Source organism: Protomyctophum parallelum, assembly GCF_964188405.1.
Source record: "Protomyctophum parallelum genome assembly, chromosome: 1".
In the NCBI taxonomy this organism is placed as follows: Eukaryota; Metazoa; Chordata; class Actinopteri; order Myctophiformes; family Myctophidae; genus Protomyctophum; species Protomyctophum parallelum.
The window spans coordinates 57,813,760-57,838,527 of NC_139697.1; the positions used below are offsets into that span (position 1 = coordinate 57,813,760).

General features: G+C 42.6%; 1 protein-coding gene across 3 annotated transcripts in view; it reads left to right on the forward strand.

The window, feature by feature from the left end:
• The window catches only part of slc7a1a (solute carrier family 7 member 1a), a 39,985-nt gene extending 19,650 nt beyond the window's left edge, over positions 1-20,335 (forward strand). For 2 of the 3 annotated variants that reach the window (XM_083771056.1, XM_083771057.1), the window contains exons 7-13: positions 3,873-4,095; positions 5,944-6,083; positions 8,916-9,018; positions 13,398-13,612; positions 14,820-14,971; positions 16,254-16,362; positions 17,045-20,335. In XM_083771056.1, coding sequence (XP_083627182.1) covers positions 3,873-4,095; positions 5,944-6,083; positions 8,916-9,018; positions 13,398-13,612; positions 14,820-14,971; positions 16,254-16,362; positions 17,045-17,232 — 1,130 coding nt within the window. In that variant the 3' untranslated portion in view covers positions 17,233-20,335. Of the gene's footprint in view, positions 1-3,872; positions 4,096-5,943; positions 6,084-7,039; positions 7,177-8,915; positions 9,019-13,397; positions 13,613-14,819; positions 14,972-16,253; positions 16,363-17,044 lie in introns of all 3 variants that reach the window. The other variant, XM_083771058.1, reaches the window with a different exon arrangement.
• The last annotated feature ends 4,433 nt before the right edge of the window (positions 20,336-24,768 follow it).

The window sequence follows — 24,768 nt, forward strand, 5'->3', positions numbered from 1 at the left end:
CTAAAACAGCTACTCTTTACGTATCTGTACGTATCACAATGGACAGTCACGATGAACATAATAATAAAATGAATACTGGAATGTAACACCCAGGATTTGACACCAGGTCTCCTGTGAACAAAACCAAGCATCTACCGCTCATTCAAGGGGGAATCCCCTTCAACAGGAGAGCGTATGAGCTGCCCCCTTTGATCTTGGGCAGGGCTATGGCGTTGGGTTCATCCCTCTCTTGCCCCTCCCCCCACAAGGAAACCTGATCCGGGTCACAGCACCAATGTAACACCCACAGGACTCGAACCCAGGTCTCCCATGTGGGAAACCAAACGTGCATCGCTTAAACAAATAAGGAATCTTCCCATGGCTTCAGGGGAGATATTAGGCTTATGAGTAGGCGTGCAGGTGTGCAACATGTAATGGAATTAATCCATTTAATTGATTATAAAAACATGATCGCTAATCAATTTTAATCAAGATAATTGATTTTTTGGGGGTGATGGAGAATGTTTTAAAATAGCAAAAATAGCTGATCAACTTGGCACACACATGGCATTTTCATTATGTATATGCGATAATACCACTTAAGTATTAAATAGGGCTTAGGTGGTTCAGACAAATTGACTTGAGTTAATTATTATTATTATATACAAATGGTCAGAAAAATACTGAAGATGAAATGGAGACTTGTGGTGTGAATGCATGATTAAATTCATAGGATAAAATGGATTATTATGTTATGAACTCATGACTGAATGGATACTCATGATATGAGCACTCATGGACTCATGATATATTGGATAGTTGGATACACATGAACTCTTAGAATAGAGGTTCATGTGAACACATTTAATGGATGGTCATATGCAATCATGATAATTGGATGCATACTCATAATGGGTGCTCATGATATGAACCCATGATATTCTGTTTGAGTAGACTATTTGAACGGAACGGATTTGACTGAATGGATCACTTGAACTCTCTGCACTTTATTTTATTCACTATTCTTTGCACTGTCTTGTCCTGTTTTGCACTTTTGCACCTAATGTTGTAACTGCACTCTGCTGTCGCACCAAACCAAATGTTTACATGTCATTTGTCCTTGGATGATGCAAAAACGCTAATCCACGCCTTTGTTTTTTCTCGGCTTGACTACTGCAATGCACTCTTTTCAGGACTGCCTAAGAAAACAACCGACAGATTACAACTTGTCCAAAATGCAGCAGCTAGAGTTTTAACTAGAACTAAGATGAGAGAACATATTACTCCAGTTTTGGCATCACTGCACTGGCTTCCGGTTGTTTTTAGGATTGATTTTAAAATTATTTTACTTGTCTATAAAGCTCTCAATGGTCTCGCACCTTCCTACCTACATGACTGCCTGCCTAAATATGTCCCAAACCGGCCCCTAAGGTCTTCCACTGCTGGCCTGCTCGCTTTTCCTAAAAAAATGGCAACTAAAAAATATGGGGAAGCAGCTTTTTGCTTCTACGGGCCGTCGGCATGGAACAAGCTCCCACTGTACCTTCGTCAGGCAGCCTCTGTAGACATTTTTAAAGCTCAGCTCAAGACCCACCTCTACAACATTGCTTTTAAGTGATCTTTTATTTTTTATTATTCATGTCCTCACTGTATTTTATTACTGCTTGTTTCTTTTAATGTCGTTGCCTTGCTTTATCTGTTCTTATCTTTGTACCGCTGCCTTCTCCTGATTTGACACTGCGCTACTGTCCTGTTGTTTTAACTGCATGCCTGTTTTAATGCTGTTTTGTTTTGCTTTTGTTTTTATTGTCTTTTCTGCTCTGTAAAGCACTTTGAGCTACATTTGTGTATGAAAGGTGCTATATAAATAAAGTTTATTATTATTATTATTATGTCATGGCAATAAAGTCTTCTGATTCTGGCCTGTCTTCTGATTAGGCCTGTCACAATTATTACATATAATAATTGTAATTTTGTTTTCCAAAATAGTTATTTAAAGGTATATTCAGTGATTTCACTTAATTCAAATATCACTTATTTTTTTGTTTTGTTGTGATAATCCTCCCTACTATAGAGTGTGCTGGCCATATAAGGAGTTCCTCCCTGTCCCCAGTTAACCCCTGGGGGTCAAAAAACCTTAGGTTTCGTTTTTGACTCTCTATCCTGATTGGACGAAAGGCTGGGTCCCACAGCCAAAAACGAAACCTAAGGTTTTTTGAGTGAAATCACTGAATATACCTTTAAATCGTTTTTTTTAAGTATACAATTTTTATAATTTCTTCTTAGAACTGCTATGTGCCATTTTTTTTTACAAAGCCTAAAAGGCTAAAATAAATGTATTTAACATTTTCCAATATTCAATGTCAATAGCACATTAAATCGACAAGCCATAATAACGGGTGCTCATGATATTCTGCTTGAGTAGACTATTTCAGTTCTCTCAGTTACAAAAGTGTTTACTTGTTGAGATACTACTGTATTGAGTGCATTCGTGCATTCCTGTAATCTAGCCAATTTTTAAACAGTGTCGTAACAACAGATCTGAAATGCAGGCAAGCTGTTGGCATTCTCTAAAATTAATAACATACAGGTCTCAGCTTGAAATGTCAACTTCCAGTTACGGACTGTATGTACTTATTCCAAGTATCCAAATCGGGGGCAAGTAAGGTCACTGTGTGTGTGTGTGTGTGTGTGTGTGTGTGTGTGTGTGTGTGCGTGCGCGCATGTGCGCATGTGGGCCTTTGCCAACACCCACAACACAACACACAGAGATTGAGGATTAAAAGCAAAAACATATTGCTTTTCCTGACAAATATCACAATTGCAATATAAATTGCAAAACATGTTGGCGTTTACTCGACATTACTATAATGGAAGAATATGATGATCTCAGTGCACAACTTGATTTGTCAAAGCAGCAACTCTGCACAGCTTCAGGCAGAGAACATTCTGTCATCCTGATCCAACTCTCCCAAGACAATGTTGATCAGGTTTTGATGTATTTTTTATTGACGCATATCCCTAACATAAATACATAAACAATCTGTTTATGTATTTATGCAAGTCCACTGATCTTTATGTTGTTGAATCAAGTGAAAGTATTTCAGCCTGGAAACCAGACGAATCTTGGAAATAAATCTTCCACACTAATATCTACGTAGTGATATTACTCTGGCAATGCCAGGTGTATTTAAGTCTGCATGTGGGTTTTATAAATATTGAACCAATGAAAAGTATTATCAAGAGTTTTTACTAAATAGTAACAATAGAGCGTCGCAGTCCCTACCAGGGCCCAGGAAATTATTCCCCGTTCATTTTCCTCGTAGACATTTCAAAAAATATTTATTTAAAGACCTTTTAAGCCTCGTACAAAGCCAACTCGAGTTGTGAGAAATCATGACAACAAACACAATTTTTCGGGCCGAATAAATAATTAGAAAGAAGAAGAAAACGGCAGGTTACAACACTTTTTTTCTTGTTTTTCTTCTTTATAATTAAATAAAAAAAGGTCTTTAAATAAATACTTTTTGAAATGTCTATGGGAAAATTGCATGGGGAATTATTTCCTGGGCCTGTCGTCGTCATGAAAGGGGGCGGGACTGTGACGCTCTATTGGATCCATTGGAAAACGCCCGTTCACACCTATAACTATAACTACAAAAATGTAGTTTTACAAATGTAGCCAAGTGGAGGTCAGAGTTCACACCACTACTATAACAAATATATTGGTGAACGATATAGTTATAGTTACCGTTAGAAATTAGTTATAGTGCTCAGCATGACCACAGGATATTTTGCGTTTATTTTGTCCGCCTGACAGCGACATTATGCAAGTGCACTGATCTTCATGTCCTCCTTTTACACCCCCCGAAACCCCCCTCCCGCCCCACCAGGTGAAGAAGTAAAGAACCCTCAGAGGGCCATCCCCATTGGCATAGTGTCGTCTCTGCTCATCTGCTTCGTGGCCTATTTCGGCGTGTCTGCCGCCCTGACCCTCATGATGCCGTACTACTTGCTGGACGCCAACAGTCCTCTGCCTGTGGCTTTCAAGTATGTAGGCTGGGAGGGGGCCACGTACGCCGTGGCTGTAGGCTCCCTCTGTGCACTGTCTACCAGGTAAGCACTTGCACCTACTGGTGTATACACTACTAAACATCTAATCCATTCTGACCTGAGATCAGATTCATACGAGGTTTTCCACTGGACACACACTGGTCTGATGAACCCATTCTGACCTGAGATCAGATTATAAAAATGTCAGTCGTTTTTTTTTAGATTTTTCAAAAATAGCAGACCTACAAGCTCGTATCGCGCCACTCGGTGGCGCGATATGAGCTTGTAGATCTGCTATTTTTCAATAGCTAAAGCATAACATGATGCCGACACCAAAATGGGTGCCCGTTCAGAATGGGCTAATCGTGTCGACCTCAGGCTACATGACCATCAGTCGTATATATGACATATTATCTTTGGCGTATGACTCCATATTTGGGTTTGGGAAAGGTTTCAGCCCTTGTTGACTTAACATTTAAGTTAAATATTTCACTATAAAAAGTAAAGTATAAAACATAGAAACACATGGAAAAAGTGGAGGCACATTAGTTCTGTGGCCTACTGGCAGTGTGCACAAGAAATCTGGCACCGAACGCTCCAGCACTTATAGTGACATTAGCTCTGGGCACACAGACAGACTCCTGCAGAGTCACCTCAGTGTTAATTTAACTCTGAAAGTGTACACGGTTCCATTTGCTTCCATTTGTATACTCCCCAAAGTTACAGATGTGTGTATACAAGCATACTGTAGCTATGTCATCCAGTATAGGCGTGCATGCATTGTACTACTCACTCACTGTGCTGCATATGCACATGCAAATGTGCATATACATGTGGTGTCGTGACACATGTAGACCTGTATCCCCAGGCAACCACACACTGTGTGTGTGTGTGTGTGTGTGTGTGTGTGTGTGTGTGTGTGTGTGCCAACGTGCACTTGCATGACTGCATATGAGTATATTTAACTCTGGAAGGCATTTGATCCTCTTGACTAAAAATATGAGCAGTCAGCAGTCACTAGTCAGCTTGTGTAGAGAGTATTGCGCATGCCTAACTTTTCAACTGGGACACTCCCACCTCTTCTAGACTGAAAACATTGAGCAGCATGGAGCATTGGAGTTTGGAAATCACTCATTGGTGCTGCGTAATGCGTATCACCTGTTTCTATAAATTGCACACAATGCAGGAGAGAGCATGTTGCGCTATTGAAAACGAGCTCTTCCAAACTCTGACACTTAACACTGCTGGCGCTGCTGAATCTTTCAGAATAAAGGAGCTAGAGTGCCAAGCAGATGAAAAAACAAAAACTTTACAGATAGAACGAGGATAATTCAAGCTTTCCGTACAGCTGTTATTATATGTTTATGTAACAGTCACTCACGCCACCAGCTGATAGCTTAATCGTATTTACTTGGGCTGTGCGCTCCGAAGGTTGTGATAGATTTAATTAACTGTTACTCTGATTTAGACAGACAATCTCAGAACTCCTTCTCTGAGATTTGCTGTACCTTCATACACATGAAAGTGATCGAATGAATTGATGCAAATGGTTCAGGTTTAATTCTTGATTCATGTATATGTTGAATATACAGTGTAGCATGGTTTTTCCTGCTATGCATAATATTAACCCTGTTATCATAACCCTTACACCTCCCATCTCTAAGCCAAGTTAAATGATAGCCGGTAGTCACCGCATGTGTAAATCCACTTCATTGGGAGTAACGCTGTAATCTCTGGTTTAATATGAGTTTAGGACGGTTGTTAACAGGTCGGGTGTTGTCGAGCTGTTGAAACTGTTCCTGCATGGTATAATATTTAATGAATGCTGAGTTTTCTAACCGTTGATATGTGTCTTGTGTGTGCTGTGGTTATGTCCATGCCGATGGGTAAACACCATGTCCCATGTGGCAGCCTGCTGGGTGCTATGTTCCCCATGCCACGTGTGATCTGGGCTATGGCCGACGACGGGCTGCTGTTCAAGTTCTTGGCCGTGATCAGCCCGCGCACCAAAACCCCTCTAACCGCAACCCTCACCTCTGGTGTAGTGGCAGGTGAGACACTAACACGCATGTCTTAAAGCTGCAATCCATAACTACAATGTCATTTTAGTCAATCAATATGTATGGTAGAGTATGTTAATACAATATTATAATATACGGGTAACTGCGGTGTTGGCCATAGGACCACTACTGGTCAACAAGAGTATTGCATGATGCTCAAAGTGTAATATCGCCCCTGCCTAAATGAGCTCGGCACTGCAGTACAGAATCCCGGATAGGACATATACATGTTATGGATTGCAGCTTTAATAATCAGATTTTTATTTGTATTTGTTTTACTGTTACTGAACTGGACTCTGCAAGATGTCCCATCCTGCTGATGTACAGTAGACTTAATTTAAGCCACATATAATAATAATAATAATAATAATAAATGCAATTTATATAGGACTGTTCTAGATACAAAGCACTCAAAGAGCCCACTCACTAGAATAAAATGTATTTTACTCTTAGTGAGTGTGTAAAAAAAAGATGTAAATATTGTAAATTACAATTACATTTCCACGGACCTCAGGAGAGCTCACGATTATTTCAGAGAGGAATATGCACAGCAAAATCCTTGTGCAGTCAACTCCGTTTGTGGTCCCTGCTAAGCTCCTGGAACCAACCCCGGTTCTCCTGAGTTACAACTTTCTGCTATGGAATCTGGTGATATTCTGTATGCATAGTGGCGACTAACAGCAGCATGCTGAGGGGCCAGGCTCTTCTCCACTGTGGGGCACATGCATGCCAACAGCACAGATCCTAACCTGGGTTTAACACCTCACCAACCCTCCCTCGACCCCCATCTCCGTTATACTACGTCTCCTTCTCTCGTTGTCTCCTCTTTCCCCACTGCTGACCCCTCTCCATTTTTTCCTTCCCCTTCCTGGACTTTTTCCTCCCTTACGCCTGCCTCACAACGCACCCCTCCCCCCCCGCGCGCGCACTGGCCCACCCAACCCCAGTCTGCTGGGTTCCATGTTCCCCCTGCCCCGTATCATCTTTGCTATGGCGAGGGATGGCCTCCTCTTCTCCTTCCTGTCCCGTGTCAGCGAGAGGAAGGCCCCCATAACCTCCACCATGGCTGCAGGGATCATGTCTGGTAAGATGGGGAGAGAGAGAGAGAGAGAGAGAGAGAGAGAGTGTGTGTGGGGGGTTTAGATGTAACCTAACCCCGCCAGATAGCGGCAGTATTGAGTTCACAAGTTCCCTCCTCCTGCCTGCATCTGGTCTCTCTCAAGCAGAAACGATGAACCCGAAGCAGCGGGACAAAAATCTGATATCTCCATTATAATTTCGAGTTGTAGTCTTGTTAGGTTGAGTTTACATTTGCGCTGTGGCAGCGCTTCATTACGTCATCAGTCTCGCGCTGATCCAGCCTCTAGCGGCCGCATATCGCTCCGATCAGCATTTGATCGGAGTACATCGTCTCTGCCAGAGAGAGACCAGATGGGAGCAGGAGGAGGAACTCACTGCTGCCGCCATCTGGCGGAGTCAGGTTACTTTAGATGTGCAGGCTATGACAAGGTGCATCTGATTAACGTGCACTGTCTGGCAAATGTGAGATCACTCCGTGCACGTGAACAAGCATAAAAAGTTTTCCTTCATGTCTGTGTTTGCGACCACATTTGCCAGGAGGCTCAAACTCAAAATATGCCCTTACCCTTAGGCCTATATATTGATTAGACAGGTAAATATTTTATTTTGAGTAGTGAAATATCCAACTTGTTGACGTCAACTGTGACCCAATTCTGGAGGGACTATGAGATCAAATAAGAAGTCACTGAGTTGAGGCAACTAGAAGCAAACATCTGGGACAATGGCTAGCTCTGTCATGAACTTGTAGTGTTTCTGCTGTTGACGTACATTTCAGTTCCATATTTACACAATCCAGTTATCCTTGTTGAAAATTCCATGTTCTGTCTATTTTGGCCTTTCTCTGTGTTCCTCCATTCCCATGATGCATTCCGTGGGTAAGCCTCATGGCCTGGCACATCTGTATGGTCTATGGCAAGCATTACATCAATCTGATTCATAATGTGTGGATCAGTGTTGTGCCACAAACGGTCAACAAGGACACAGGGTAGCGGCTTAAAAAACAAGAAGTGTGGGTTGAGTTATCACTCTAAGCTCACTCTCACTTTTGTGCCTAGTAAATTGATTTTTGTCACAATAAAAAGCAACAACAAATAAAGCAGAGATACTAACTTGATAACTTTAAGAATCACAAACATACTCATTGGGAAGACTTTGTGTACCACTGTTATATTTATTGTTACTGTTATAACTTGATTTGATATTAACAAATTTGTGTAGCACCTTTCATACGTAGGTTTTTTGTTTGTTTTTTGAAAATAATATGAACATAAGACAGAAAATAACAAATGGTGGTTGAAAAGTATTGATGGTGAAACCGATTGACGAATGTTTAGGGTGCATACCACATGGGCAACTTCAAGACCGTTTCATTCCCACCTTAAACGCCCTGCGGATTTTGCTGAATATTATCCCCCTGCTCTCTCCGCACTTCCTTTCTCTTTCCACTGTCACTGTTAATAAAGGCAACACAAAATAAGCTTCTCTAAAACGAATGGGAAGCTGCTAAAAATGGACACTACAACGAACTGTCCACAGGTGTAAGCTAAGATATGGCATGTCCTCAACAAGTAGGTTTAAAAACATATACTAATGTATTATATTACAGTACAGTACACTACAGTACAGTACTTCAATCAAATAAACACCTTGTTTATAGTGATAAGAAATACTGTCTCTTATCCCTGGTTCCGTCTCTCTCTTTCTATGTGTCTCTCCATTTCCACCCCCACCCCCCCTCCAAAGCTATCATGGCCTTTCTGTTTGACCTGAAGGACCTAGTGGATCTGATGTCTATTGGCACTCTGCTCGCTTACACGCTGGTCGCTGCCTGCGTCCTCGTGCTCAGGTCAGTTGAGGAGAAACACAATAGGCTGCGAATGGTTTTCAGTAACTGCTAGTAAGAGTGCTAATTGTGTAAAGCTTGACATTTTAATTATAAGTAAACCATATATTGCACGAGCGCTACTGTCTTTTAGAGCAAGCAACTCAAAAACAGTAATTTCCTACAAGAATGGAGGGTTACACGGTAACCCAGGTTCTCTGAGTGGAGAGACTGGCTCTCCACTACATATTATTCAATATGTACGGGAACTGACCCCATATGAGGCAGTGGACGTGGATATCTCTTTAAGACACATCATCTATGGTGGCCCTGCCCTGATGCCAATCAGTGGGCTATTTAAGCCCCATCCGGGCATTGGCCACTTTGATTAACACGAGAGAGCCAGTCAAGAACCTGGGTTACCGTGTAACCCTCCGTTCTCTATCGTGTTCGAGACTGGCTCTCCACTACATATTATTCAATATGTACGGGAACACTCTTAAGACACACCGCAAGGAAATAAGCAGACCAGCTGCCCCTGTGGCAGCCCGAGGCAGTTTAACCTTGAATTCCATCAGAGCCTATAAGTGGTAAGCTCCATGACCGTGGCTATCCTTGCCACCGGCGCTTGCCAACATGCTCCAAAACTCCACTATTCATACTAAGTAAGTAATACTTGTGGCCTAGGCGCAAGACGCCACCTAGGCTCAGCTGGCCCAGCAAGATGCTAGGCCAGTGACCACTGGGGTGAAGGGTCGCTCAAGCCAGCCCGTCAGATGCCCGGCCGACCTAACTGGTGACCCTACCGCTGAGTGGCACGCAAGAACGATGCCGCCACGTTCCATTGGTAGAACTGGGTGAATGTAGACGGAGTCAACCACGTCGCTGCTGTGTAGAGATGCACCATTCTAAAGCAACCAGGAGGCTGTCATACCATGGGCAGAGTGTACCCGCCTTCCAGGCGGCCTGGTACTCCCACCTGCTTGTATTCCTGTTGGATCGCCCCTCTGATCCAGTGGGACAGTCCAGCTTTCGACCATGGTCTACCCAGGCACTCCTTCCTAAAGCCCGTCGGACACTAGGCCAACAGACTGTTGTCCTGATGCAAAGCGCTGGTCCATCACTTTGTGGGCCTGTGCGGCTCTGACATACGACTCCAACGCTCTAACGGCGCAGAGTGGGGGACAGACTCTGTCTGCTCACTTCATCTGTCTGCATGTCCAAGAGAGGACATGCCTCTGAGAGAACCTTGGGGAGAAGGCTGGTTCGAGGCCTGCAGAGCTTGTTATGGATTGACAGAGCTCGCAACTCCCACATTTCTCCTTGCAGACGTGACAGCCAACAATACTGCTCTCTTGAGTGACTGCATGTCGGGCTCACTGACTAAAGGATTTTAAAGGGGACTCATCACAGCCTGGTCCCCAAGTGGGACCAGTGGGGCCCCAACCTGAGCTCCTCTAACCAGGTTACTGCAGTCTGCAGGGACATGCACTCCCGCTCAAGTCAGACCCGTCAGACACTAGGCCAACAGACTGTTGAAGCCACGTCCTGATGCGGAGCCCAGCACACTCAGTGAGGGGGTGAACCCTGCTTCACCACCCTGCTTAGGAGGGTGGGAATGATGCAACTCAACAGGCTGAGGCACATTTAGCCATACCCCCACTGACCCGTAGGCCCCTGGAGCCGCCAAGCCTAACTGCGGTTGCGCAGCCTGAGGAGCTGTCGAGGCAAGTTGCTCACGTCGGACCATTCCTGCCATCACCGCCTGCCTCTGCAAGCCTCCTTAGCTTGTTGGAGCAATGCACTGACCTCCTGGCCTAACATGGCGAAATAGGCAGCTTCATTGGACGAGCTCGGTCCTCCTGCCGCAGCTCGGACTGGGGCAACCACAGATGGTGCCACAGTGCCACACCAGAAGGCAGCAATAGTCTTGCCCGATGCTACTGTCTGGGGAGCCTGCAGCCAGTTGCTGTAGCTCCTCAATAAGGTCAGGGCCCCTCTGGTCACAGAAGCACCGCGTAAGCGTTGGCCGCCGGCGTTGACAAACTAGCCGTGTTGGCTAGCTGCGCCTAGATAGCTATGACTTTGTGGCTTCTCTGCTTTCGCTGTGGTTTCAAACTGGTAGCCGGTTTCTACCACAAAGAGTCACACCTAGGTGTGGTTTCAAACTGGTAAACGGTTTCTACCACGCAGAGTCACACCTAGGTGTGGTTTCAAACTGGTAAACGGTTTCTACCACGCAGAGTCACACCTAGGTGTGGTTTCAAACTGGTAACCGGTTTCTACCACGCAGAGTCACACCTAGGTGTGGTTTCAAACTGGTAACCGGTTTCTACCACGCAGAGTCACACCTAGGTGTGGTTTCAAACTGGTAACCGGTTTCTACCACGCAGAGTCACACCTAGGTGCGTAAACGGCCCCACTGTGATACACCGTATAGTGTGCTCCGCCCGACAGCCGCAGCACGCTCCTCTGTGTTACCGAACCCAGCTCCACAGCGAACTGCCCGCGGACGCGTGAGCTGACCCCGTCAGCAACGCGCTGTATACTGTGGCAATGGCTGTGATTCCGGCATGCTTCCTGGCAGACCCAGCACAGCCCTGTCTGTGTCACTGAGGAACCAGATCCACAGCACGAACTACACCACGGTCGTGTAAGCTGACGCCTCGCCAGCAATACAACAGCATAGTGCGCTATAGTGCCGGCACAGTTTCGCCTTCCACCGAACAGCACATCCTGTCTGTGACGGAACTACACCACCGCCGCACAATACGACGTAGTATAGTGCGCTATGATGACTGCCCAACTTGAAGGGAAACATTCGACTGACCCAGCACGTTCTGTTTGTGTCACTGAACCCAGATCCACAATACAGAACTACACCACAGGCGCGTACGCTTGCGCAACACCAACAATACGCCTGTATAGTGTGCTATAATGGCCATCTGATCCCAAGGGAGTTTGTTAGTTTCACCTACAAACGAGACACAACAGCTACCCCGAGAGGGCGACTCAATACTCGCTCCCTGAACTGCACGCTGTACTGCATTAATAGGCTGCCGACACTCGTAAGTAGTCTCACAGAAAACTTTCACAAAAGTCCATCTTTACAGGCCTGTCCATACCAGGCAGGGCGGAGCCATAGCCTGAGCTTAGCTCACCCAGCTCTGCCAACCTGGGACATGTTAGGCTGAAGTGGAAACAACTGGCCTTTTCCCTCTAAAAACAGGCACCCATAGCCTCCCCAGCCTCAGATGGAAAGACGAGACCATTCATACAGGAGGTGGGATCCTCATACCAGGGCTCCTGCAGGACACACACTGGTCATGGCCAATGGCCATCCTCTGGGAGCATAAGAGCTCCACATGCAGCCTGAGAAACCCCTGCTGTTTCCATCTCCTCTATGTCTATATAAATATATTAATATATTCTATACATACATATATTCTTTATTATATGTGTACTTATTATGTTGTATTGTCTACACATATTTTAACTGTTTGGACTGCGCTCAACAGTGAGTGGGCACATAGTAGGCCTAATTGCTTGAACGTGAGGCGTCACAATCTACCCTATGCAGAATCTCACAAGCTGCATCAACGAATCAAGGCAACATGGTACCCTAAGACACGGGACTCCCAGTGTGCTCTCTCTTTAGGAGGACGGAGGACAGTTTTCTGTCACCAGCAGAGTTGTGGGCCTCTAGAAGAGGTTGCACATAAACTGCTCAGCCGCCCCGAGGCTCTAATACAAAACAATCTGACAAGCTGGGTGCAGGATCAGCACCCAGCTTGTTTTGTTTTCGTTCGTTTTAGTTTTTCTCTTGTGAGAAGAAGCAGAGCCATGCAGCGTCCCGAGAGGAGTCGTCAACCAGCTCTCTCTTACCCGGTAAGTGGACTGTCTGCTGCGTAAACACTGAATTCATAAACTGCTGAGAGATACACGTACCACGTCTGCTCGTGGAAATCGAATAATCAAAGTGGCCCGCTGATTGACATCAGGGTATAGGGCCACCATAGATGATGTGTCTCAAAGAGATATCCACGGCCACTGCCCCGTGGTGTCAGTTCCCGTACATATTGAATAATATGTAGTGGAGAGTCAGTCTCGAACACGATAGAGAACAGATATTATTTGACACTATGCACACTATCCATATGACACTCATCACATGGCATGACAACGTTGCAGCTTGACACTGTCCATCAACCGCCAGTCATGTTGTTTGACGACTTTCACAGATCCCTGCAATACCATTGGTGCTTGGTCAATTCTTTTTAATATGGCAGTGTTGTTTGGAACACATAAATATCTCTCAAATTGTTCCTTCCTTCCTACATGCCTTCCTTCCTTCCTTCCCTCCTTCCTTCCTACATGCCTGCCTTCTTTTCTCCCTTCGTCAGGTACCAGCCAGAGCAGCCCAGTATGGACTACCAGATGGCCTGCACCTCCCAGGAGGAGCTCAGCGATGGCATCGGTGATGGCATCAGTGTTCCCAGTATGGGCATCCTGCCTGGCGTGCAGGAGCGCTTCACTTTCAAGACCCTGCTGTCCCCAGAGAACTCAGAGCCGTCCACTCTGTCAGGATTCAATGTCAACATCTGTGTCAGTGTCATGGGTAGGTGGACAATGGACATTGGCTAAGTCTTGAGTCAATATTCATAAATTCATTCATTCATTCATTCATTCATTCATTCATTCATTCATTCAAGTTTTATTTATTCTCAAACTCTGAAACTCTTTATTGCAAAGTATGAGGTTCATTGGGAACACTGTAGCTGGCTGTATAAAAGCACAGAGAGATGTCGGAACCGGGGCAGAACGGACCCGACTATTATCCCATTCTGACCTGAGATCAGATTCATACGAGGTTTCCGCCGGACACACACTGGTCTGATTAACCCATTCTGACCTGAGATCAGATTCTAAAAAATGTCAGTCGCTCTTCGATTTTTCAAAAAATAGCAGACCTACAAGCTCGTATCGCGCCACTCGGTGGCGCGATATGAGCTTGTAGATCTGCTATTTTTCAATAGCTAGAGCATAACATGATGCTGACACCAAAATGGGTGCCCGTTCAGAATGGGTTAAGAGTTGTATATTATTAATGAATAAGACTTCTTTCTTACCTAAACATAGCCCGCTGGTTGGTGCTGCTGGTCATTCATGTGTGATTGTATGATCCCAGTGTAGACCAGTCAATCATTGTGGGCAGTTTGTAAATAAAAACTTAAGTCTAAATTTGTAATCTAATTTGTAATCTTTCTTCTTAAGCCGTTGCTCATGCTAAGCTAATCCACCGTTAATTTATGTCGCAGCAGAGCAGACCATATTTTTATTGTCTATCATTATACAGTATTTAGCTTGGAGTTTCCATCGTGCTTTGCAGAGCATATCAAGTTCAACACGCTATGACAACTTGATTGTTTTACCAAATTTGAACCATTAACCAAAACCTTCTAACTTTTATTGTTGTTAGTAAGTAGCGCCACTACTTTCTTACTAAAGGCACAGCCGTGGCAGCCAATTGCCGGGTCCACTTGGGTATTAGTGATGACCAGAGACACATACGGGAGCCGCTCTGAACCGACCCGGGAGTCACTTCTTGTGGATGGAACCGGCTCCGGGTCGGTTCAGATCCCGGGTATTTTCGAATCTCGGGGCTTACCCGACATCTGGCTGGAGACCAGTTAGATGTCTTCCATCCTCTCTGTTCGTGGCTCCCTGTCTCTCTACTATGTCTTGTATAAAGCCTAACTAAAAGGTTTCAAGAAAGAAATGATGAGATTGACTAACTGCTGTCTCTGGCCATTGTCCCCTTCCAGGACTGTTGATCTTGGTATTCAGTATTATGGCCGTGCAGGGTGGCTTTGCCCCATGGAACTTGGCATGTCTCAGCATCATCTTCATTGTGTGTATGGTCATCACCTTCCTCATCTGGAGACAGCCTGAGAGCAAGACCAAGCTTTCCTTCAAGGTTTGTTTCCTCTTGAACATAATACTGTATAAATACATTATCATGTGGAATAATGTGGAATAAAAAAGCTAATACAAAATAATATAGTATTATCTATCATTAATAACTATTCATTATCTATTAGTTAATTATTATTATCGACTTCATTGTCCAAAAATGAACAAAATACTGCTCAGTTGGTGAGGGTTCTGAACTGATAGCCCGAGGATGGAAAAGCTCTTTCTGTGTCTCTCTGTAGTGGCTTTATCACAGCACAAGAATTTGCAGCGGCACAAACAGTCCATTGCTGGGGTGATATTTTAGCTCTGCTCAGACACCTTCTGCAATATGAGTCCTGCAGAGAGGGAAGTGTTCCCATGGTGTGGTCTGCCAAGCATATCACCCTCTGCAGGGCTCACTGGTCCCAGGAGGAACTATTCTTGTACCAAACGTTGATAGCCCACATCAGAATGCTATGAGTGCTATAGCCGAGTAGAACAGATCATCTGTGAGACAAAGCCCCGACTCCAATCATCCCCCTTTCAGACTCAGACTTAAACATGAATTCATGCAAAGTCTGTGAAGGCTGGGGCTGTCCCACTGTCGAATCGTCAAGTGTGTGAAGGCTCTGTTTGCATTATTTTCTGAAATTATGCAGACTTTACCTGTGGGAATTACCCAGTTTAACAGGGTTAACATGGTACAAATGTCATTAATTTACCCAAAGACACTTTACATGTGGGGGAAATGCAACCTGTTTAGAATGTCAACAAACAGCATTGATATCTCTTCATTCTCAAAGAGAGATGAAATAGAAGATATGTGATATGTTTCTGACCGAGTCTAAGTCATTGACATTTTATTTTTAATTTTTTTCGCTTCAAATTGACATATTGGTTGTTCAGTTTGATCCACCAGTTTTGGAGATATGGCTTATAGAGTAATGTCTTGCAGAAAACAGCGAGTTGAGAAAACAGGCTTGAATGTGTCATAAATGAGGTCTCGCCTTCAATGAGCTGTCGCATTCCTACATACCATTTTGAGCCCTTGCAGCCTCTTTCACTCTAACATTTACCAGGTGACATCAATTAAGTCTTGCAAATTGGCGCTTTCCTCTGGTTTCTGAGGTGGTATACTGCCTAGCCTTCCTTGCCACAGTGTCTCCATGACAAATGTGCACTGTGAAGTATACTTGAAACCGCTCACCCTCTCCACTGGTGTCCTTTGGTCATATGGGTGGTGTAGGTCTGCAAGTGGAAAGGGTGCTAGTCCTCATTTGTTTCTGTGACCTGTGACCCTTCAGGTTCCCCTGCTGCCCTTCCTTCCGGTGGTCAGTATGTTTGTCAACGTCTACCTCATGATGCAGCTGGACCGGGGCACCTGGATACGATTCGCTATCTGGATGTGCATTGGTAGGACGACTGGAGCTTTTTTTATGTGTCTTCTTTGTTCACAGAAGAAAAGAATACCAGCACCCACTTTATATCCAGTAGGACTCTTGTTTTATTTAAGGTTTCCTCCAGCAGCGTTTTGGCCCGGAGGCCTTCCTCGGCGGAGGCCTTGCCAAAACTTAAATAAAACAAGAATCCTGCTGGATATAAAGAGAGTGCTGGTATTCTTTCCTATGGACTGTCTCTACCTGAACCGTGCACCCGATACATGTTTACATTGAGTTACTCAACTGAGTGCTTGCGTCCTGTCCTCTCTTCTCTTCAAATCTTTGTTCACTGTCTGCCATTCACAGCCATGTGAAAGCTCCCCAAGGCTCAAACCATGAGGTTCTACTGTACTGTCTTTACACTCTGAGAAAATGTTAAAGATGAAAGTCTAATGACCAACACTGTAACACAACTGTCAGTCCAATGCTCAAACTGTTCAGTTATAGTGATGTAATTGTTTATAAATGTATTTGTTTTGTGTGGGATATTAAATGATAGGTTTTTCCCCCCTCTTTGACCATTGTTTGTCACTGTAGACTTTACATTATACATTTTAAATATGAATAATTTATGTTTCTGTATGTATCTTTCTTTATTATTTTTCATTTGGGAGACACTCAGAGTGTTTTATGCCATTCTCACTTGTGTTTTTCAGGTTTCGTGATTTATTTTGGCTACGGCATTCACCATAGTGCAGAAGGCGCTTTGCGCCGCTCCTCTCCAGAGAGGGACACAGAGATGAACGGTTTCAAGCCCTCCCACAGCCACAATGGGGACGCCATGTCGCCAGAGAAGGAGGCCTTCCTCCACAATGGCGTGGAGGCGAGGTTAGAGGACGACTGAGGTTTTTTTAGGAGACCGTCTGCACGCCGTCAACTTAACCCTTTCCTGACACCTCTACGTCACTGTCTGTCAGTATGAAATAATTTTGAACAGGACCACAACCTCCTTATGAAGAAACCTCATTTATGGGGGTGGGGGTTTCTGATAAGGTAATGGAGAAAAAAGTTAAGTGAACTGAAATTCACAAACTTTGATTGTATATTGTCCCCCATTGAGTTCTGGGTAGAGTACAGAAGACTTATAGACTTATGTAGTTAATACATACACAATGATATGTTGTGAAATTGATGTCTTCCAGTATTTGCTTAGCCTCACACACTCCAACTTAGTAACTTGGCGTTACCGAGTGGGGTGGAGCTCTACGTTAGAGATATGAAGTGTAAGGCAGCCCTTTATTTTGGGCCTTGGCTTTTGTTTTGGAGAGTGGGCATCATTGTGAGTTCTGCTTTTGCCTGGTCAATGTACAGTTTATTCAAGGGCTCACTAACTGCAAACCAATAATGGTAAGATATATATACCCCCCCCCCCCCCTCCCTGTCTGATTTCCAGTAGGCATAATTCTGAACAGAATGTGTAATTCTGGAAATCTTGTAATCCAGTCAATACAGGCTGGCACCAAGGGCTACAACCTAAGATTTTTATGCAGAGTGTATGAAGCCTTATTAACAGTTATGTAACTGCGCCTGAAATGCTGCACCAGTAGTCCTCACTGACAAATGTTAGCTTGTGCAATATACTGCAACACTTGTCTCTCTGCCTATGATGTACTACCTTTTCTCACCACAAGAGGGCAGCAAGCTCACAGAGTTTTTCATCTCCTGGTGTAAAAGCAATAAGATCTAGACTAGATCACCATGCATTTGTAAATCTGAATAGAATGTAGAGTGGGAGAAATATGTGGCTGTGCTGACATGCACTTGTATGCATTGGCAAGTGTGTCAGTCAAAGGCATGAGTTTGAATCAAGATCATGTGTGTGGCAGAAATGCAGATGAGCATCTTTCTGGTATCCATGGCAAGATGTGAATCTGGATCACAGATGTTTGTTAAAAAGTCAACTCTACAAACTATGGCATCTTTGAGCGGCCTCTCTCCGCCCGGGCTCCTTGGAATCTTCCTACGTGGACAATTCCTCATCTTCTGTCGTACATGGTATAAAATACTGTAGGCTCAGAGTTAAACAATAAGGTCTGAAACCTACATGGGATAGGGTCAGATAGATACATTTACTGTTTGATCAGTTTATCACAATTGCAATGTCCCTGGTTCAATTCCAGCTAGAGCTTTTTGTTGCTTGTCATCTTTCACCTCAGCTTCGAGTCTCTATACTTTACTATCTATATAAACTGCCGCACTAGTTCAGCAACACTGATCTATGGGAATATTGGCATTGGCAATTTGGCACATATTGAACAATTCTAATATAAACAGATGATGATGAAATTACATACCATTTTTCAGATTGGCGTGTTTTATAGATAAACAGTATTATGTGGATTGTGGATCATCATGTTAAAAACTAGGCGGGTGGATATAGTATTGACAGTTGACGAATGGCCATTAATGCCAGTGTAGTACTTGTAAGGATGGTCAATATTGTCACAGTGCTGGCTGCTGTGTCTTAATGCCTCTATAGCTTTTTCTCGCTGCTGTTTCTCTATAGAATGTTACTTTAAGAGATTAATGAGGATCATTTTTTTTCTTAGACTTTTTTCTTTTTTTTTATGAATATTATTTTTTGGCCGGGTAATGGTTCATGTTTTTCAGAACATGAATATTTTGTTTTGTTTTTAGCTTTTTAATTGTGTCAGTTGTGTCGCTTGTTTTCTATGGCCTCCTCTGAAACGTGCTCAACTTTAGTTTTGTTTCTTGTCATGTTCTGAATCAGAAACACTTTTAGTAATTGAATCCAAGCCTGCTAAGGCCTAATTCATACTTAGAAATACCGTCTTGCTTGCCAGACATCATCATCATAATTTTTGGTGATTAAGTATGAATTTAAGTAATTAAGTATGAATGAGGTTTTCAAATACAATATGGTTCATTGGTCTTGTGCTATACTGACAACACACAATTGTATATTTAATTGAATGTTTATATCGCAAATATATAAAAAACTGATTAGCTTAAGCCTTAAACCATTGTGATATAAATGTGCAAAAGTTTTAAAGTTTTATGACGTAAGTTAGAAGACTTTGAAGACTTATTCCAATTTCCTCAGGTCATTTCCCTACTAAAGTGAAAGTGAAATAACCTAAACCAAGGATTTTAGATTTCTTTTGAACTGTGTTCGAGAATTTATTCAAGTACTCATGAATACATTTGCCATGGTTTGTCCAAAAAGTAGCTGTGTATAATGAGCAGTATACATAATATTTTTTCTGTACATAAGATATTGTTTATATTTCTTTGCCGTAAATTATTTGTAAATTGGGAAGAAAAATGCCTTTTCTTTTCTTTTCTCTGTGCGTTATGAATAGTCATATGTCTGTGGGCTTTTGGTGCAGGGCAAAAAATGCATTTGACATATGCTACAGTTTACTAAAAGAAAGTCCTGGAACTTGTTGTGTTGCTTATGCTGTGATGTGATGAGTGCTAAAATTCTAAAACCTTGTATTCTCAGGGTAAGCTAAATCCACTGCTTTTGTCTCACCTTGCAATGTGCCCTGTGTGAAACGTATACTGTACCAATTGAATACCTTCGTTAATACATCAAAATAACAGATTTTCTGAAAAACACGAGTTATTTCAGTTTACCAGTATATCAGCTATGTTCATCACAAAGTGAACCATACATACATCCAAAGCATATCAATGAATATTTTAACATGCATTTGGGGGGAATAACAGCCTAATTAATGCTTTGTTGCACAATCTGTGAGCTTGTATAGTAGGTCTGCCATTTACGTCATGCAACACGCTATCCTGCGACAAAGTATGAATCTGCCAATAGGCTAAAGACAGTTTCAACATTCTGTTATTGCCGAGTTGTATGAAAATCCATGTCAACATCCTGTCAATTGTTTACAACCTCTAAAATGTTTAAAACCCTAATAATGATATTGAAATAAAAATAAATCGTATAGATATTTTTGTAAACTATAGCTACTTACAGATGGTCCTCTTTAGTGTTCACTAAGATTGATCATTTTTATTGTTTACAGCCTGGAACCGTCTATACAACCAGTATTGTAAGAACAGGTGCTATGTTTAATAGAACTGCATATATGTTTAATAGAACTACATATCTTATAACTACACTGCTCTCCGAATGCTATATAGAATGTATGATGGAAGCATTTAAAAATTTGAGAGGCAACAGTCTGGCAACGCGAGACTATGTCACACTAACACATTAAGGACATTTTTGGAATAGGGGTAGTTCACCCAAAACCCAAAGGAGACTTTGTGCCTCCATAGAGAACCACTTGCTGGCCATCAAATTATTAGGAATGCGACAAAAACTAAAAAGATTCCATGAATTGGACAATTGGAGGTGAACTATTAACAGACATTGCTGGGTGAACCGCTCAAACTGTGACTATATATACCACTGTTAAAGTCATCTCAGTAGTGTTGACGGAAACGAATATCAAAACATTTCATTTAGTTTTTTTCTATTTGGTTCTTTACTAGCAACTCAAGAGAGATTAAGGTCCTTCAAGTAATACAGCAGTTAAATCACAATGGATCACAATGCGTTTTATTTTATTTTAATCATGACATTTTAACATTAAACTGATAAATCATCAGGTTGCACCTGCAGGCTGTAGCCTATGCAAGTGATGAATCAGCATATAAGTGGTACCTTAACTAAAGGTTAGATATGATCTTAATATCATTTATATAGTTATTATACATTAATATTTACATGATTACTGAGATATGGATCAGTGCATGGATGACAGGATGGTCATTTAAGAAACACATGTTCTTTAAAAGGCACCTTGTTGAACCAAGAATGTGTTCAAATGTGTTGGGTTTTTAGCCTATGGCATTGGCAGCCTGTCATATATTGTATCCCATGCTCATTACCTAAATGTTGTCGAGGCCCTGATCCTTGTATGTGGGTTTCTTTCTATGTCTCATTTTCTTATCTGCAGCTGTAAATAAAGCCTATAGCTTTTCAAAACCCCAGACTAAGTTTATTGCTCTAGATGAGAGGTAGGCCCAGTGTCCCAGCCCAGCTGGTGACCAGGTCTAAATTATTCCCTGATGACGAAAACCAGCACATCTCTTGACTTTTAAATGGCACCCTGCCAATTCTGCCAGAAAACCTTATATATATTTTTTAAACAGAGCAATACTGCCTCTTCAAAGTTGGTATTGTTTGTGGTCAGGGGATCTTAGTATAATCTTATCAGACAGTAGGAATTGACTTTAAAGAAACAAGTTTTTTCTGTTTTTTTCTGTTTGTTTTTGAACAAACTGCCTGAACGAACTGCCTCCCCCTGGCCAGCCGGGGCGCCTGATGGAGGGGAAAGGAACTGGTTGGAATAACGTGTTCCTTCCATGCACTACGTCCAACTAGGGAAACTCCCCCCTGTCAGATGTAAAGGAGCAACATGGACACTCAGGCATGAAGGAAGCATGAGTTCAAGTCGTTGCTCTCCCCATGTCCCCCATATATGGGGACTAGTAGGTTGGCGGAGGGTGTGTAGAGCCCAGGATCACATTAGATAATTGACACAGGGGTGAAAAATGGGTTATAAAATCGTGGGATAAAAAATATTTAAAAAAATAATAATCACACCCGTGTAAAGTGAGGGGCGCTAATATATTAAAGTCTAACTCATGTTGATTAGGTGATGTAATGGTGATGTAAAACAAACAGTGCAAACACAAACATTAAACGCCATTAACAATAAAGAGACAATATGATGTAATGAGGCACTTTATGACGTACATTTTACCTTCATTGTCAATGGCGTTTACAAAACAAACATTGAATTAGAGACAAACATTAAACCTTTTTGACCTTTTTGACCTTTCTGACCGCAAAAGGAAAAAACGGATTTGATTGGTTATTCCAACTGGGGGGCTTGCTCCTGATTGGTTAATGCCCCCTCATTCAAAATAACAGTTAATTTAAATAATATTTAAATTAATTGATTAATTCATTATTAAAATTAATTACATTATTTTGTATAAATAAATAATTAATTATTATTATTACCCTTATTATAATTATTAGGGAAAAAGAGCAGGCCAAGTACAGTGCCAATTAGGTTGTATTAAGTATAGACGGTTTAAGTGGGTTTAAGTGGTTAAATCACATTGACAAATGTGTATTTTAAATGTAAAAGATATACAAAAAAAACATTAATTTAACACTGATGATAGTGCTGTCAAACAAGTACAAAGCTATGAAATGTATTAAAAAACGTTTAATCTTGCAACATTTTCTACTGTATATCTCTCTCAGCTATACGGGGTCCTTGGATTGAAAAACGTGACATAACTGATTCATATGGTATATTTCAGCTACTGTGGACTTCATTGGCTACATAGAAATAAAAATAATTTAAGCTTTCCGTAGGCAACAGCTGAAATGTTGCTGAGTTTAACTTTGTTTAATTGCGACTGTAGGCCAATACAGAATTCATTCCATAGGTTGATCTGACCTCATCAAACCCTGTACACTCAAGACACTGCCCCTGCTGCCACCCTTCCATCTCCATATGGAGTTGACTTGTTCTGCCTGTTCTGACATTCCATATTGCATTCCATCTGACCTCATCAAACCCTATACACTCAAGACACACTCAATATATGGCCAGTACAGAATTCATTCCATATGTTGATCTGACCCCCCAAAGCGCCAGTGCTCGCCAAGCAGTCTGCCGTCACCCAGGCGGATGCGTGCACGCAACCTCACCCTCAGGGCGTCTGGTACAATCAGGTTGGATGTGGGCTGTCAATGGTTGGTGTTGCAACTGTATAACATTTAATAAAAAAAAAAGGTGTTGCAAATTGGCTACATAGTAGCCCATGTAGGTAGTATAGTCAAATGGCTTACCAGCCTTACATAACTGCATTAGGTGCAGTATACTGGCTGTAACTGTCCGTGACACTGGTAAGCCTAACTTCAATCATTTTCTTAAAATTTGAAGTTAATTTGTTATTTACCTTGCCTATCTTATTTTTTTAACTTCCTGTATTTCGGTTCACCTTTACTTTGAAACTTCCTGTTACCACACCATACTTAGCTGAAGCCTGCTAGCCTCTCTCTCACACACACACACACACACACACACACACACACACACACACACACACACACACGACTCCAATCATCCCCCTTTCAGACTTAAACATAAATTCATGCAAAGTCTGTGAAGGCTTAGGGCTGTCCCACTGTCGAATCGTCAAGTGTGTGAAGGCTCTGTTTGCATTATTTTCCACTTACCATGTTAACCCTGGCCAGGTGCACATCATCAGACAATCAGGTCAGTGCCGCACAATTTGAGCACAACTGCACAGCTAGAAAGGGATCAGTGGGGTTGGGGCCTCCAAAACACAACACAACACCGTTCGTAACACCATATTTTAGTGTTATATTCTTTAAAGTAAAAGTAAAACTAGCTACATTTTAAACAACTATTATGTGACGGACTGACGACTATAGGGCTACTACTTGTCTTCTGTATGGGAAGCATCTAGCCTTAATATCCGAAAGAGGGCGCCAATGTGTTGATAAGAAAACGCCTGGCTCTCCTGTACTCAACGCTCTTCTATCAAGTGTCTCTCGGCTGCAGCATCAGCACCGCTACGACACCTCCTCCCCTCACCTCACCTCCCCTCTCTCCTTATCCCCTCTCCTCTTTCCCCTCTTTTCTCCGCATCACCTCTCACATTCCTCTCGTGCTCGGAGCGCGGCAGAGGACGTATGTGTTTCGTCCCGGTGTCTTCCGTCTGGCTCCCACGCAACAGAAATCAGCCAGCCTATAATGGTAAGTCTCAGAAACATCCTGTTGTTATGAATACCAGTCCAGCATCACTTGTTTAGTTTTTTTTTCTCTTACCATGAATGAGATTTGACGCACAGCATATTTGCATGATTAGTTAATTGAATTGCTCTGGTGTGCTAATAGGTGAGGCAGGTAGGCTATACTACCTATAGTAGGCTACCTACCTAATGTGTTTGTTTGTTTAGGTGTAGCCAACTAGATACCTTGTGAGAGCAAATATTTGTTTTTGTTTCTTAGATAATGGAATAGGCATTCATTGTAATAAGTCATTTACAATCAATCGGAAATGTGTAACATTGAACTTGATCTCTGTCTAAGACTATCAGTACAATGTAAGGGCAGCAGGAGAAGGTTGCATAAGGTCAGAAAGTGGAGAGCAGGACATGAGCGATGAATGGAGCAGTTCAGGTCCCGAGTGGGTGAAGATAATGATCAGAGAAAGATTATCTAGGCTTAAAGACTAAACCATGATCCACTACACTGAGTGTTGGCATGTTTGTAAGGTTCATCATTTTACCAAATGTGCCGAAAATTACCTTACGTTTACATTTCTGTAATAATTAATA